The following is a 16,920-nucleotide window of genomic DNA, read 5'->3' as shown; positions in this document are numbered from 1 at the left end:
ATTTACATACAGTATTAGGCATACTGTATTAACTTTATTAACTGTATTAAAGCATTAACTTTGAGATATTATATTTATTTAATGAACCCTCAGTATTATTCAAATGACCCTAACGCTAACCCTTATTCAAAGTAAGCTTAAATTAGCTATTTCACTTATTAATCAAAGTGCTATTACTGTGCGACAGCAATATTTTATGTTTTATTCTTTTAATGATAGTTTAGGATTTATTTAAATATCATTTCAGTCTTTTCAGAGCTATATATTCACTGCTCTGTAATAGTCTATAAGCATAATTGTCAGGACTGCCGCTAGGTCCCAGCTCACAGAGGACCAACGCCCAGTGGATATTATATACAAAAGTCTTTATTGAAGTTTAGTTTCCATTTCCAAGCTCTGGGCGCGCAGCCCCACGTCTTAACGCTAGACCGGCTAAGTCCCCTCTGACTCACTGCTCCACCCACACCAGTTTAAGATTCTAGCCCGGCTCCACCTCTTGCGCTGCTCTTTCCTGCGTTGGGTCCTTCTGCCCTCTGGGGTTCCCTCCTTCCTGGACTCCTCTGACGCGGAGCCTCCTGAGTCTTGCCCCTCCCTCCGGCGGGCTTTAGGACCTGGCTCCCTTCCCGGGCTCCCCGCTGTGCCGCGCTCCTGTACATTTGAACTTGGCGCACGCGCCCAGCCGGTGACTTTCCTTCTGACCGTTTCCCCGCTTCCTGATGTGGGTGTTGCCAAACCTGACTCCTCTCCTCCCTCTGGTGGTGAGGACACTGGTCCCGACTCCTGGGACTCCCCCTCCCCACTGCGCTCTGGTGGAGACGCTGGCCCTGATCTCCAGCTGCTGTTCAGGGACTCCCCGCTGGCCCCTCCCTCTTGAGGTTTCTCCCTTGGAATCTCCCTTGCTCTGGCCACCGGCGCTCCCTTCTGTGAGTCCTCCGATTCGCTAGAGAGGCTTGTGGAATAACTCTGGCCACTGTCACTGCCTGCGCCCCCCTCGTACTCCTCCTCCTCACTCTCCATTTGCTCCCCCTCCTGTGTCTCTCCTTCTGAACCCCTGACATCCATCCCCCCCTCGAAGCCCCCCCTTCCCCCCTCCCCCTCTTCCGGTGCGGGTTCCGGGTGCTCCATTGTTGTAGGGGTGAGTCCAGGATACAGCTCGTCCCCTGAGGCTTGCAACCATCGAGATAAGTCCGGGAAGTCCCCCATGGGCTCGTCGACGACGACCTCCTCCGCTTCCATCTCCTGCGCGGTGTGCTCGAAATCTGCGCTCGACCCCAAATCACCCAAGAGCCCTCCTCCCCCTGTTGCTTGATGGGGGTCCACCTCCCAGGGCCCCTTCGGCATGTCTCTGCGCCAGCCCACTTCGGGTTGGTCCTCCCACCAATAAGATCCCCCCGTGCCAAAACCTGAAAGCGATCCCTCCGGGGAGCTGCCTCCCGGAGCCGAGTCCTCAGCTGACGAGAAACCCCGGAAAGTGCTGGCCGAGAGTGTGGGTGTGAACAAACAATCCTCGAAAAAGCCCGCCGGCATAGGCTTGTGCGGGAAAAGTGTGTGGAATTCTTCCTTGAGCAACTGCTCTTCCACTGCGTAATCCGGCACCCACCTGTGGCGCTGGCCGGGGTGTCCTCTGTGGCGAGAAGATATTCAATCCCGTCCTCCCCCCACCTTGAGTCTAAAATCTCAGTGGCTTCATTAAGTGGCTCCCCTTTCGGCGACCCCCCTTTTTTGGGCGCTTCCCTGAGCGGGTCTGGCGCCTTCCCCGGTGCTTGAAACCTGTGGGGCTCTCTGTAGGGCGTGAGCACTGATCTATGAAAGACCGGGTGCATTCTGGAACCCTCCGGGAGTGTCAACCGGAAGGCCACTGGGTTGATCTGCGCCTCTACTTGGTAAGGCCCTAGCTGCTTGTGCCCTAGTTTCTTCTTGGCTAACGATCTGGCTGGAACTGCTTGTGCTGCCAACCAGACCCAGTCTCCCACCTGGATGTCCTCCCCAACCCTCCTGTGTCGATCTGCCTGCACTTTGTAAGCCTGTTTTGCCAACTCTAACTGCCTCCTGAGCTGCTCGTGGATCTCCTGCAACTCCGCTGCCACGTCCTCTGCTCCCTGTGGCTCCCCCTCCCGCACTGTGTCCAGACCCGGGAAGGTTCTGGGATGCCTCCCGTAGTTGGCGAAAAATGGTGTCACCCCCGTGGACCCGTGCTTCGTGTTGTTGTAGGCAAACTCGGCCAACGGTAGATAGTCCACCCAGGTCGATGGCTGCTGGTTCGCGTAGCATCTCAGGTACTGCTGCATGATGGCGTTGACCCTTTCCGCCTGCCCGTTAGTTTGCGGGTGTCTCGCCGACGCCAGGCTGACCTTGACGTTCAGGAATCCCATCAGCTTTTGCCAGAAGTTGGAGATGAACTGGCGCCCCCGGTCGGACAAAATAGACCGTGGTAGGCCGTGCACCTTGAACACGTGGTCTATGAACATCTTAGCGGTCTGCTCGGCCGTGGCCACCTTCGTGCACGGAATGAAGTGGGCCATCTTGGTGAACAGGTCCACTACCACGAGCACTGCCGTCTTGCCCCTTGAGCTGGGTAGATCTGTGACAAAGTCCAGGGCCACCCTCTCCCACGGTACGAACGGTGTCTGTAGCGGTTCCAACAGGCCCGCCGGCGGCTGGTGCACAGGCTTAGCCCTTTGGCAGGTGTCGCACCTATTGACATAGTCCGCGACATCCCCCCGCATCTTAGGCCACCAAAAGTCTCTGGCTACTAAGTCCACCGTCTTCTCCTTGCCGAAGTGCCCCGCGCTGGGCGCGTCGTGCAGCTGTTGCAGGACCTTCGCGCGGAGGCTGTCTCCTGGTACGTAGAGGACTCCCTTGCGTAGGAGCAGGCCGTCGCGCACTTGGAATTCGTCGCCCCTCGCCTTGCCACTGCACACCTCCTCCATCTTGGCTCGGGCGAACGAGTCCGTTTGCAGCGCGCGGCGCACCGCGTCCAGGTCCACCGTGGCTGACGCGCATGCCCACGCCTGTGGTGTGAAAATGTGCTTGGCCGCCGCCGGTGCCTCTGCCTCCAGATACTGCGGTTTTCTGGACAGCGCATCCGCCAAGACGTTGCTGTTTCCTGGGATGTACTCAATTCTGAAGTCGAAATCTGCAAAGAACTCCGCCCAGCGGATGTGTCGCTGGTTCAGGAACCTCGCCGTGCGCCGGTACTCCAAGTTCTTATGGTCTGTGCGGACCTGCACCGTGTGCTTGGCTCCGACGAGGAAGTGCCGCCACGCCTTGAAGGCTGCATGTATGGCCAGCAACTCCCTGTCCCAAATGGTGTAGTTCTGCTCCGCTTTGCTGAGTTTTCTGGAGTAGAAAGCGCACGGCCTCCAGTCCCCCTGGTGGTCTTGCTGCAACAGAATGGCTCCCACGGCCCTGTCTGAGGCGTCCGTCTCCACTCTCATGGGCCTGCTGGGATTTACGTGCAGTAGGTTCTCCTCGGAAGCGAAGAGCTGCTTGAGCTTCTGAAAGGACTGCTCTGCCTGCTCCGTCCAGATGAACCTCTTCTCCTTGGTACTGAGGGTGTCGGTGATGGCCGCTGTCTGCATGGCGAAACCCTTGATGAACTTGCGATAAAAGTTGGCAAAACCGACAAACCTCTGTACTTCCTTCCTATTGCGTGGGCTCTTCCAGTCCAGTACTGCACGTACCTTGGCACCGTCCATAGCCAGTCCCTTGTCGGACAGTTTGTAGCCCAAGAAATCCACCTCCGTCTTGTCGAACTGGCACTTCTCCAGCTTGGCGTACAGCCTGTGCTCCCGCAGCCTCTGCAGAACTTCCCTAACATCTCTCTCGTGAGCCTCCGGCGATTCCGAGAAGATTAGGATGTCATCCAGGAAGCAGACGCACTTCTTGTAGAGGAGACCCGCCAAGACATGATGCATGAAGGCTTGAAAGCAGTGGGAACCATTTTTTAATCCAAAAGGCATAACTCTGTATTCATAAGTGCCCAGCGGCGTAAACATGGTTGTTTTCCACTCGTCGCCTTCCCGTACGCGAATGAGATTGTACGCTCCGCGCAGATCCAACTTGGTAAAGATGCGACCCTTCCTCACCGTCGCCAGCAGGTCATCGATCTTGGGCATAGGGAAGGCTGAGGGCTTGGTCTTAAGGTTCAAGAAGCGGAAATCAACGACCAGCCTCTTTTGGGGCGTGTCCCGCTTCTTTACAAAGAATACAGGGCTGCCCCCTGCCGCCTTGGACTCCCGGATGAATCCCCGCTTCAGGTTGTGATCTATGAACTCCCTGAGCTCTTGCAATTCATCCTCAGACATGGAGTACAGTTTCCCCGTCGGGAGCGTCGCCCCGGGCAGGAGGTCGATCTTGCAGTCGTAGGGTCTGTGGGGAGGCAGCTTATCCGCCTCTTTCTCGCAGAAGACCTCCAAAAACTCCTTGTATTTGTTAGGCACCGCTTGCAACATGCCCAAGTTCAGCTGTGGTCCATCCTCATGCCCCTCATCTTCCAAGTCCGCCAGGATGCAGTGTTCTGCGCAGTAAGAGGAGCCGAAGGTCAGTTGCCGCTGGTACCAAGCTAATGCCGGGCTGTGCCTATCCAGCCAACTCATTCCCAACACTATGGGCGTGTCTGACAGGCGGGTGACGTTGAAGCTGATGACCTCACGGTGGTTTCCAATGCGCATCACCATTGGCGGCGTCTGCTGTAGCACTTGCCCTCCCAGTAGCTCCCTGCCGTCCACTGTGACGACTTTCAGAGGTACCGCTGCTGGCAGAAGGGCTATGCCATGTTGCTGGATGAACTGCATGTCTATAAAATCTGCATTGCTCCCCGAGTCGATGGTGATGGGAATTTCCACAAGTAGCCCATTGGGGAGCTGAAGGGATGCGGTGAGCTGCACTACTGGTTTGGGTGGGAGGGGGTCGGTGGGCTGTAAGATCCCTGGGGATTGCTTCACTGACTTGTCTGGCTGGTCCCCAGAGACGCCATCTCCAGCCAGACAGTGGAGTTTTCCTGCTGCGACTCCCTCTGCTGAATTGCGTCTGTTACTGTCGCTGCGGCTGCAGTATGCTTGTGAAACCGCTGGGGACACTCTTTTGCCATATGCTGAGCACTGTCGCAGATGTAGCACTTCCTGGTTCCTCTAGGAGGCTTCATCTTGACTGCTCCCGGAGTTAGGGCTCCGACTGTGGAGTGAGCCTTAGCACCACCTATCTCCATCGGCTCCTCTCCCCCTCCCAGCGGAGGCATGGATCGAGCGCGCGCCACCTCCTTGGGGAAGGGAGGCAGTCCTCTCGCTGGCGTGCCTCCCAAATGCCCTTCCTCCTTGCCCCAAGGGCGTCCTTCCAACCGAACCCCAATGGAGAGTGCCCGTTCCACCACGTCCTTGGTGGTTTGGGGTCTTCCCCCCCTTGCGATCTCGTCTTTCACAGCTCCGCTCAACCCCTCCCAGAACAGGTCTCTGACGGCAGGCGATTCTTTCTCCCAGGCTAGTACATTCACCAATCCGAAAAAGCGTGAATGATATTGCCTCACAGTGGCTTTACCTTGTCTTAGTCCGTGAATCTCCCTCCTAGCGATATCCACATCAATCTCAGATAAAAAACACGCATCCATCACTTTAATGAAGGCAGCCGCATTTTGGAGGGCTGGATCCTTGTCTCTCCATAGATTGCGCAGCCACGATTTTGCCTCCCCCCGTAAATGCGAAATAATAAATCCCACTCTCTCTTCCTCATTTTTAAAGTCTTTGTCCAGCAGCTGCAATGCATAAATTACATCTGCTCTGAAGTTAGGATACTCCTGCAGGTCCCCATTGAAGTGAGAAACCAGGCTCCCTCCTCTGTTTCCCAGCCCAATCCCTTCTGGTCTGGTGGCCGGTAGCCTCTGTGTACTTAGCACTTCTAACCTGGTTCGCAGATCCTGGCAGGCAGCAGCTGCTTCCTGTTCTTTCTTTCTGGAAGCCGCAATTTCTGCAGTCAACTGCGTCACTGCGTTTTGCAAACTCGCTATCCTCTCTTCGGTAGTCATTTCCCTGTTTTTCGTGAGCTCGCGAAGCACCAATCTTCACCCCTCGCTGCTTTCCCGCACTCCACGAGGTTGCAAAATTGGTGAAAAAAGGAGAGGGGACTTACTGTCAGGACTGCCGCTAGGTCCCAGCTCACAGAGGACCAACGCCCAGTGGATATTATATACAAAAGTCTTTATTGAAGTTTAGTTTCCATTTCCAAGCTCTGGGCGCGCAGCCCCACGTCTTAACGCTAGACCGGCTAAGTCCCCTCTGACTCACTGCTCCACCCACACCAGTTTAAGATTCTAGCCCGGCTCCACCTCTTGCGCTGCTCTTTCCTGCGTTGGGTCCTTCTGCCCTCTGGGGTTCCCTCCTTCCTGGACTCCTCTGACGCGGAGCCTCCTGAGTCTTGCCCCTCCCTCCGGCGGGCTTTAGGACCTGGCTCCCTTCCCGGGCTCCCCGCTGTGCCGCGCTCCTGTACATTTGAACTTGGCGCACGCGCCCAGCCGGTGACTTTCCTTCTGACCGTTTCCCCGCTTCCTGATGTGGGTGTTGCCAAACCTGACTCCTCTCCTCCCTCTGGTGGTGAGGACACTGGTCCCGACTCCTGGGACTCCCCCTCCCCACTGCGCTCTGGTGGAGACGCTGGCCCTGATCTCCAGCTGCTGTTCAGGGACTCCCCGCTGGCCCCTCCCTCTTGAGGTTTCTCCCTTGGAATCTCCCTTGCTCTGGCCACCGGCGCTCCCTTCTGTGAGTCCTCCGATTCGCTAGAGAGGCTTGTGGAATAACTCTGGCCACTGTCACTGCCTGCGCCCCCCTCGTACTCCTCCTCCTCACTCTCCATTTGCTCCCCCTCCTGTGTCTCTCCTTCTGAACCCCTGACAATAATTGTTACTGTAAATTAAATTAGCTTTTTACGAAAATACCGTGCGTGTTTTTGTTTTGTTTCTTTTTTCAAAGCCAAAAAGTGTTTCAGGCTTGTCGAGTTTCCCGGAGTGTGGAGTTATAGAGAGTCGAGTTTTCGGGGTTCTAATGTTGATCATATGACTCTAAAATACTTTTTAAAAACTTTAAAACTCACTAATTTTCATCTAAAATTTAGAAAACTTCCCGGGGCAGGACCCCGGTATGGGCCCCCCCAATATTTTTTATAAGTCGGCGCCCCTGCACACTTCTTCCGATACACTGAAACAGACGTCACCAGACCCTTATATGTAGTGGGAGGGTGGGGAGGGGGATTACTCAGAAGGGTGGTGGGAATGGGTGATTGGCTGATAGGTGTGGTAAACCTGTTGATGACTGTTAATGACTGCAATTGGTCTTATAGGAAAAAGCAAGGGCTGAGATGGCTAAAAATTGCTTTATCATGTATAATGAGAGAAGAATCCAATGTCTCTATTCAGATCAGGTCTCTCCATGGTTTTAAGTTTGGTAAGAAGTTGCAATTCAGCAACTTCTCTTTCCAGTTTATTTCTGAAATTCTTTTGTAGTACCCACCTGTAACTAGTTACAGGTAGTAGCTGTGTTGGTCTGCGTAGTCGAAACAAAATAAAAAAATTCCAGTAGCACCTTAGAGACCAACTACGGTAAGATGTTCTTGGTATGAGCTTTCGTGTGCATGCGCACTTCTTCAGATGCACTCACTCTCTATATAAGGAGCTTGGCAGCCCCCCCCAAACACCCAGAGCACAGCAGGGTGAGGGTTTCTGGGGTTGGGGGGGGGAGCAGTGTGTCACACCCCAGGGCTGCTGCCTGACAGACCCCTCCTCTTGTTCACAACTGCCCTTGGTGGCTGCTGGCTCCCCTCACCAAGGAGGGGAAGTTGAGGCTCCCAGCACCCCCTCCCGTGCCATGAAAAGCCCCTTCTCTTTTCCCTAGGAAGCCCAAAGGAGCTTCGCCCCAGAGGAGCAACAGCAGTGGCAGCCTCCCTGAGGCCGGTCCCTGTCTGCCTGCCTCCCCCCACATGCACACTTGAGCAGCCCCCTATGCAGACAGCCCCCGCTCTCCGCCCGCCCCTGCTCCCTCTGCAGTGCTTGTTTCCCAGCCAGTGACCTGCTTTCAACTCCAGGCCCAGAGGGACGCCTGGGAACTGGCTGCCTCCGCGACCTTTGGAGGAAGAGGCCCCTCTGTTGCCTCAGGCTGGTGCAGCGAAAACAGGACCCACTTGGCCACTCCTGCCCGGCTCACAGTGAGCCCCACAACCTCCACCCAAGAGGCATCCCTGCCTCCATCCCTTTATGCGCATGGGAGGGGGAGGGGCTCCTGAGGCAGTTCTCTGTGTGTCCATCTGCATGTGCACAAGGGCAAAGGTGGTCACCTGGTTCCTCCATCGCAGGCCAAGCCTTGCTGTGACCACCTGAGCTTCTGAGAGGGGCAGCAGGTGGGGAGGAGGCACAGCAGCAACTCACAACCCCCATAAATCAAGGACCAAGAATGCTGGCCTGGAGATGCCCTCAGAGAGGATGCTTTGCCGCTTCAGAGGGGCGACAGGCCAGGGGGAGAGAAACAGGCCCAGTTCCCCCAGGTGCAGCTCCAGCTACTCCCAAGTAGGCAGCCCTCTCTGTGCAGCAAAGAAAAGACCTCGTGGAGACTCACCACTGGAGCAGTCGGGACCCTTCCAGCCGTCAGCACACTGGCATTGGTTCGGGGCCACACACCTCCCGTGGACGCACTCCTGGGTGCAGCTAGCTGCAGGGGGGGGGGAGGAGGCACAGGGTCAGGGACACATCCTGCCTGCTCTGAGGTCTCCAGGCAGCTGCTGGAAAAGCAGCTCCACTGGGACCTCAGGGAGGCTAGGAGGGAGCTGGTCAAGCAGGGCGGGGGGAGACCAGACACTGTGGAGGAACCGAGGGGGGTTCAGGCAGCCGTGGGAAAGGGCCCCACCTGGACGGCCAGACAGGAGGCCAGGAGCAGGAGGGAGGGAGGCCCACAAACGAAGACCCCACCCCTTTGTGGCTTGCCAAAGCAAGCAGAGCCCCCTCCCCTCCTTTCCCTACCACCCCTTGCAGGGGACCAGCCTCAAAGACTCGTAGCCAACCCCCCCACCTGCCGCTTGGCCCCCTCTCCACTTTGGCTTCTGCCAGGCCAGGTGGAGGGATGGCACAAAGGCAGAGTTTGATTTGGGGACCCCCCCCCCACACCCCGCGGCAACTGGGTTGGTTGCTGGGCTGGGTGGGGGTTGGGTATGGGGATGGACGGACAGACAGACTCACGGACGCAGCGCTCCTCGCTCTCATAGTAGCCATTGCAGCAGTGATGGCGCCTCCTGTAGTCGATCTTCACGCCTTGCCGATAGGCTGCCTTGTAGAGAACCCTGCGCGAGGCCAAAGGTCAGGGCCTGGCCTACCTTGCAGGGTGGGCTGCTGCGGCCAGGGTCCAAGGAAGTTGCTGACTGCATTTGCAGCAATGGAGGAGGAGCAGCAGCCCCCTTCTCCTTCCCTTACTCCTGATGCCCCCCCGGGGGGGAGATATTGCCAAAGGGCGACTGGGAGAGGCAAGAGCCCTGCTGCGGAAGCCCTGAAGGCAAAGATCTCCCTGCTGCCACTTGCAGCTGGGCTTGGCCAGAGAAGCCCTCTGGAACTCCCTGCTGCAAGGAGCAGGAGGAAGCATCAAGTTTAAGCCCTGGAACCTCAGATTGGAGCATCAGCAACAGCAGGCCTGGCCTGGCCACCTCTCCATGCATGAAGCCGGCACAAGACAGCCCCCTCCCCACCCGCGGCATCCCAGGCAGAACAGGCCCCTGGCTCGCCCGGGAGAGCCTTGAGGCCAGCACCCAGCATCTGCCGTTGCCCAACCCGCTTCAACTGCTGGAGAAATGCAAAATGCAAGGAGGAGCCGGGCTCTTACTTGTGGCGGGTGCAGGTCTTGGCGAAGGGCCACGCTCCGTCGCAAGGCTCCTCGAAGGCCTGGGAGTACGGCTGCACATAGGACTCCTTGGAGGGGGTTGTGAAGCTGCGAGAGGGGAGGCAGGAGAAAGGGAATCCTCTGGGGGTCACTGGCCTGGCTTGGCTGGCCACCGAGAACTCAGCGGAAGCAGATCCCCAGATCACAGGCAAAAACAAGCTGGATCCCGCTCCCCAACCACATTGAAATAAACACCCACAAAACACTTGCTCTGTTTAGATTTCTACTCCTGAGAAAAAAAGGGAGGCACCCTCTTACCTCTAATTTATTTCAGATCTTTATTTGAATGGCATTGAAATGCAGTGAGAGCCCCACAAGAAGAGGGGGGCAGTCTTGGGGTGGCTGGGCTGAAAGAGAAGCCCCGAGACCTTTGTCCCATGGGCAGGGATTATTCAACTGAGATTCGTGCATTGCCAGGGGGTGGACTAGAGGACCATTTGGGTCCCTTCCGTGGGGTTTGCAGCCAAATCAGAAATGCACGTTTTGCTAGACAAGCGCAGGGCTAGTGCACAGGGAGTTCCCAAACTTCCTGGAGGGCCTTCTGTATGTGGCCCACTTCCCCAGCCTCCTCTGGGAGGTTGTGTGTGTGTGTGTATCTGTATACACACATCTCGTATATCTGTATCATATATCGTAAACTGCCCTGTGAGCCTTGGGTGAAGGACGGTATAGAAATTTTAATAACAACAGCAGCATTTGGGCTGTGATTCTAAGTCGCGCAATCCCTCTGCCATGTGAGCCTCATTCCCACCCACTTCCTGAGGCATTCCGCACAAACCCTCCAAGTCTCCCTAGTTCCTCACCTTTCCCAGTAGCTGCACACGTTGGGGTCGCTGGGACTGAGCAAGAGGCCCCAATCCAGTTGCATCCACAGCAAGAGAATGGAGTACTGAAGCATCCTAGGGAGGAGGAGGGAGGAGGGCAGGTCAGTCCCGATGAGACAGGAGGAGCCTCCAGAGACCCAAAGCCCTTCCAAGGGAAGCCGCCTGACCGTTCCGCTCCCAGCCCTGGCCTCGGATGTGAGGGGCAGCCCAGGAGAGGCAGACCGTGTTCCAAAGGGGGAAAGTCATCTGTCACAATTATCTTGTATCTGGCACGAGAGATTGATCCAGGCTAAATACAGCCTTGCAAGTGTGCTGAATGCTCTGTTGCCAAGGCGACACAAAACTGAGGACGGGCCAAACAAAGCAACATTTTGGGTACTGCAGATACTGGTTTTCCTGCATCCTCTGCTGAAGGAGAACCAAGCGCTCCCTCCCTGCGGCCATCAGGCCACTTGTGCTGATGCCAGACAGGCTGGCAGGTGGAAGATTCAACTCCTTTTGCACCTGCTCCAGGAAGATTTCTCCACGCCTCCCAAGTCCAGCCCAGCCAGAAGCTGCACATAGAATCCAGTTGTTTAAATAAAACAGAGGTCGGATGGCCATCTGTTGTGCAGGATTTGGGTGAGAATCCTTCATGGCAGGGGGATGACCCTCAGGAGAGAGGTGAAGAGATCGGTGATATTGGGTCTCTGCAAAAGTTCCCACCTGACTCTGTCAAGCAACATACATTATTCTCTGGATTGCTGCCCTCATCTGTTCTGTTCCAGAAGAAGAACCTCCCAGATTTCCCTTGATGCCCCCTGAAGCCCCCACCCCTCAATGCCAATGCCAGCTGTGCAGCTCGGAGATAAACACAGGAAGCCCCCAGTGAAAACAGGAAGCGAGCAGAGAGAAGGTTTTCCTCTCTCACCTCCAGCTGGGGCCACCTCTAGATGCCCAAGGGGCAAGATGAGCCCTGGAGCCAAGCAGTCCCACCTAGAGATGGGAAGGCCTGGGGGGGGAAACAGAAAAATTGGGGGGGGGACCAGGTTTTCTTTCCAGAAGCCGTTTTTTTCCAGAAAAAAATGAAAAAAAATCGTTTGATATAGTTTGAATGTTCCACACACTCCCCCCCCCCATTTTTTCCTGAAAAAAAAAAGACTTTGGGAAAAAACAGGAAAAAAACTGCCCCCTCCCAATTTTTCCATCCCCCCCCAGGGCTTCCAGCACCCCCACTTTGGAGCTCCCTGCCAACTGACACCAGGCAGGTGCTCTCACTGTACTCTTTCCAGCAACTGCTCAAAACATTTTTGTTGGGGCCAGCCCATCTGAAGACATAGAAGCTGCATGCGATTTACTTCCCTTTAACCACTGCTGCCTTCAATAATCTTTTGAATACTCTTAAATACCTGCTTTTAACTGTGTTTTATCTAGAGATGCCTGTTTTATTGCAAGCATAATACTTTTTATCTACACTGTGTTTCACACAATTTGTAAAACTTTTCCACACCGAACCTTTTTTCAATTTTTCCCAGAAAAAAAACAGGGGGGGGGACGTTCCCCCACCCCCATGGCTTCAAAATTTCTGGAAATTTTACATCTCTAGTCCCGCCTCCCCCCGCTCTCCGAGGATGGGGTTGCTGGCAGGGCATTTATTCTACAGCAGAATGGCCCCTCCAAACCCCATTTCTTCAGGGACACCTTTCAGGCCAGCTGCAGCCACCCACACGCAGGAAAAGTACAGCAGGCTTGGAGGGGAACTTCATGGCTCCTTCGCATCTCCCCTCCTGCCAAACATTTCTCCCCACAGAGATCCCGCTCGCCGAGCCCAGCCCAGGACGCAGGAAGCCCCTTCCTGGCCTTGTGCTGGGCGGACGCGGCCTCTGTTACGGGGCCACTCGCTCCCTATGGCAAATCAGCACAGGCTCCTGGTGCGGCAGCTGCTCATCTCTGAGCCGATGGCTCGTTTCCTGCAAAAGGCTGTTTTCCAATCCGGAATGCAAGCTGGCGCCAGGAGCCCAGGAGTCTCTGCGTGGTCTCCCTCAACCGTGCAAACACATTGAAGGACGCCCTGCGTGCTGCTTCTTCTCAGCGGCTTGCCTTTTGGTCAGCCAAGGCTTCGGCGGCAGCTCCATAGCTGGACAGGTTCTGCCGTCGGGGGAAAGCGTGTTTCTTGGGTCTACTTCACACGCCCTTTTGCCACCCTGATGGCTGCAGCGCCTTTCCTTTACGGGAACAAGGAGAGCCAGCTGGCAGCAACATCCATCGCTGCCAATGAGCTGGTCGTTAGGGGCCACTGTCACCCCCAGCCCCCCCCCCCAAGGCTCAGATGCGCTAGTTGAGGTCAGGCAGGCCCATTCTCCCTGTTGATCTTCTGGCACCTATGGGAGACCTCCCCCTCCGCCTTGCAGCGGGAATTTAAACCGAATTCTGACTTCATAGTTTTAACTGGGGTTTTTTTTTGCACTGAATTACCGGTACTTGCACGCTGCTTAGAGACGATTTCAGTTACGCTATCAGAACAAATTACATTTAAAAAAATGAAAGGAAAGATTCCTCCACTATTAACACTACGGACATATCGTGTGTGTGTGTGTGTGTGTGTGTGAGAGAGAGAGAGAGAGAGAGAGAGAGAGAGAGAGAGAGAGAGACTCTGCTTTATCTCACTGTTAAACATTGACTACCTTGGTCTGTTAAACAGGAAAAAAGTGTCCTCTGTTGCAGTTAGGAGAGTCATCAGCAGGTCTCAGCTGTGAACGGGTTACTTGCACCTGCTGCCCTAAGTGCCCCCCTTCCCTTTGGCAGCAAGTCTCCTGGGTTATTTGCTGAGCAAGCTGTTGCCTGTGAGTCCCCCTCCCTCATCCCTCCTGCCCGTCCCCCTGATGCTGGAAGTGGGGTGGGGTGGCATGGAGGAGACTCTGAGGAGCACCCAAGGGTGCTCTGCACAGTTAGCCCCACCCACTCCAGGATCTGAGCTGGGGAGGCGTTTTTTGGAGGGGGAAATGCCAGAAACTGTGAAACCAGGGAGGAAAAAGAAAGCCCCCAGGATTGAACCCAGGACCATTCACAAGCATTACAGAGCCGCCACCCAAATGACAGCAGGGACCAGGGTGCCAACTCGAATGAAATGGGGGGGGGGCAGGTAAGCCCCGCTGTGCATAAGTGATCACATGACACGATGCACACACACTATTTGAATTGCAATGCCTATCTACTGGGGGGGTGGGAGGCTGCCCACCCCCAAATATTTTATTGGGGAAGCTGAATCCCCTTTGGCTCCTAGGAGCTGGCTCCTATGGCAGGGAGTCGATGCTCAAGATATTGCCCGAGAATTCTTGGTGGAAACAGACTGCTGGCCTGGGTTCAAAGGGGGGAGGTGAGGCTGCTGAAGGGGGGACTGCATGGCCCAGAGCCCTCAAGTGGCACAAGGGGGGATCCTTGCTGCAGCGGCGGAGCATAAGCCCGCACTGCCCAGGGCGGGCGCACTCCCAAAGGGGGCGGAACACACAGCTCCCCCCTTCCCCCGATGGCTCGGGGTAGGCTTGGGAGTCGCAGGTGGGTGGCGTGCCAAATGTCACCCCCTCAGCAAAGACACCTGGGGCGGACCACCCCCTTGTCCCCTTCCTCCGCCCCTGCCTCGCTGGGCAACCTATATTCCACCAGAGAATGGGGGGGGGGGAGACACACTCCTTGAAACCACATCCAGGAGCGCCTGGAACCGATCAGACCAGAGGGCTCCTCCTGCTTTTGTGTAGAAGATACAAATCCAGCCTCTGCTCGCCACCCTCCTGCACTGGGACCACCCGTGGAGGAGGAGGAGAGGGGACAACTTGGCAGGAGGCGGCATTCCCAGCCCCCAGCCCTCCAAAAGTCGCTTATAGAGAGCGGGAGGCAGGTGGGGGCGGATTCCCAGCGGGGGGTGGGAGTTTCTAGGCGCTCCTGGCCGGCTGTGGCTGGACCCGCCCCGAAGCTTGGCTGGAACAGGCGTTCCAGGGCTTGTCCGGGCCCTGGAGGGGCTCAGCCTGCCTGTGTGCGGCCCCCGCATTGCCTTCAGGAGCAGAACGAGATTCCTGCGGCTACAGGAGCCCCAAAGGCACATAGAGAGGAGTTGGAGAGGGGTGGCCCCACCCACTCCCTAGCCCCAGAGATCCAGGAAGATTTGCCTGTTCCAGCCCTTGATTGTGAGGAGCGACTTCACTCTGCCTCCCTCGACATGGACATCGCATTCTGCCAAGGAAGACCCTGGGAGACGGAGGCAGAACGACGCAAGTCATAGCCAGAGCGACACAAGAAGTCGGAGCTTCATGAGAACGTCAGAGGAGCCATGCCCTGCTGCTGGATCAGGCCAGAGGGGCCCCATCATAGTACAGCCCCCTCTTCTCCAAGGGCCAGCTAAATACTCCAAAGGGGAAGCCCACGAGAGCGGGGCCTGAGCAAGAGCAGCACTTGGGATTCCCAGAAACTGGTATTCAGATGAGCACCACCTCTGAAACGGGAGACAGCATCTAGCAGCAAGAAGACCTTAAGAAGAGCGGCTGCAGCCAATTCGACCCACCAGCCTGTCCTCACAGTGGCCAACCAGATGCCCGTCCCAGGAGCCATAAGAGATGGGACTGAGGGACCCCCAAAGCAGGCCAAAAGCGGCTCAGACTCCGCAGAGGCAGGTCTAGGTTCTGAAATAAATCCAGTGGCTGCAAGTCTTTTTCGGAAGCTCTGCAGCCGAGCTCTGCCTCGCCCTTTCAAGGCCCACATCTGGACTCCATCAGCCCCCTGTAGTGGCTTTTTAGTGTAATTAAATACCCCTCCCCATTAATGCTTGCGGTGCGCATTTTACGTTCCTTCTGCAACTGACTGGAAACAGGAAATGACCCCTGGAGCTTCCCCATCCCAGTACCAGCTGGAGGTTGCTGCGTGGGAAAGAGGGGCTGTCTAGCTCTGCCACTCTCCCAGCCACGCCAAGGACACCAGCGCTGCAGCCCTCCTTGTGGCTGGGAATCGCCAGGAAGAAGGTGGCCAGAAATGGGGATATCCCATCTTTGCCTGCTCTTGAGTTGTCCTGAAGGCAAAAATGTCAGGGTGCGCTGAAGCCAGGCCAGGACCTGCACACAGCACCATGACTGCTGCTTCGTGGTTTGCTGCCGAAAGGTCACCTGTGGGGCCTGAATGGGGAGGCAGGAGGGTCTTGTGGAGGGTGCACCACTCTCACCCTGCAGCTCTTCCCCACCCAGCTATGGCCTTTCATTTTGGCCTGAGACAAAAAGGCTCCTTTTGTACAGGGCTACAAGCAAAGGCCTAGACTGAGCAGGGACCACTGCTTGCCCAAGACCCCACTCCAGAGAGGGGAATGTTGTTTGGCATTAAGAGGGAGGTGCTGCTCCCCCGGGGGGGGGGGGATTCCGGAATGCGATTCCCCAAGTAGCGCCAGAAGCCTGCAAAGGGGGCTTTTGCTTCCTTGGTGGTGAGCCCGGCTCTGCCAAGCACAGTTGCCTGCTCAGCTCCAAAGGGAGCAACGCGCCTGGGAAGAGGAGGAAAGTTGAGGGGGAGAGTGGGAAGGGGAGGCCTGGAGGGCACTGAGGTGGCGCTTGGCTGGCCTGGAAGAAACAGCCTGCAGGGTGTCAGGGGAGCCTCTCAGCCAGCCCTGGTGGTGGTGGTGAGATGGGATGGAGGGGGAAGAGAGGCTGGCTTGAATTACGGCTAAATTGTCACTGCGTGGGAAGCAGGGAACCTGCCAGGAGCCCCCCCTCCCTTCTCACACAGTCCGAGCCCAGCGATGCCAGAACTTCCCGGTTTCTCTGGCCAGGGTGGATCTCCGAGCAAGAACATTCCTTGAAGGCCCGCGGGGACATCCTTAATGCTAGTGGATCAGCTGGCCTGCTGCCCCAGTTGAGAGACTCAGCAAATCTAATGCAGCTGCTTAACTCCTACGCTATAGCCCAGCCCCACAGCATCCTGGAAGGTGTGTTTCTAAGCATGCACCCATGCAGGCTAGATTTAGAGAGGACCACAGAACTGTAGAGTTGGAAGGGACCCCCAGGGTCATCTAGTCCAACCCCCTGCAATGCGGCAATTGCATCCCAGAGTTGAACATTCTCCCTAAGATGGGACAGAGGCAGATCCCAAGAGGCCTGTGGGGAAGCCTTGTTCCCTCATAAGCCCAGCGGCCAGAGGCTCCCAGGAGTCCACAGACTGGCCTGGGCAGCTCAGAGGCAGTGAGC

General features: G+C 56.3%; 1 protein-coding gene across 2 annotated transcripts in view; it reads right to left on the bottom strand.

The window, feature by feature from the left end:
* Nucleotides 1-13,153, bottom strand: part of PEAR1 (platelet endothelial aggregation receptor 1) — a 32,206-nt gene extending 19,053 nt beyond the window's left edge. Inside the window, exons 1-5 of one of the 2 annotated variants that reach the window (XM_083715599.1) lie at nucleotides 12,492-13,153; nucleotides 10,706-10,803; nucleotides 9,846-9,950; nucleotides 9,212-9,312; nucleotides 8,595-8,687 (exon numbers count right to left, since the gene is read on the bottom strand). In XM_083715599.1, coding sequence (XP_083571725.1) covers nucleotides 8,595-8,687; nucleotides 9,212-9,312; nucleotides 9,846-9,950; nucleotides 10,706-10,803; nucleotides 12,492-12,503 — 409 coding nt within the window. In that variant the 5' untranslated portion in view covers nucleotides 12,504-13,153. Of the gene's footprint in view, nucleotides 1-8,594; nucleotides 8,688-9,211; nucleotides 9,313-9,845; nucleotides 9,951-10,705; nucleotides 11,217-12,491 lie in introns of those variants that run through there. The other variant, XM_083715600.1, reaches the window with a different exon arrangement.
* Between the last annotated feature and the right edge of the window lie 3,767 nt (nucleotides 13,154-16,920).

The sequence above is a fragment of the Podarcis gaigeae genome (genome assembly GCF_964106915.1).
Source record: "Podarcis gaigeae genome assembly, chromosome: 16".
NCBI classification, from domain to species: Eukaryota; Metazoa; Chordata; class Lepidosauria; order Squamata; family Lacertidae; genus Podarcis; species Podarcis gaigeae.
The sequence above is the reverse complement of the archived record's forward strand: the minus strand, read 5'-3'. Positions and strand labels throughout refer to the sequence as shown.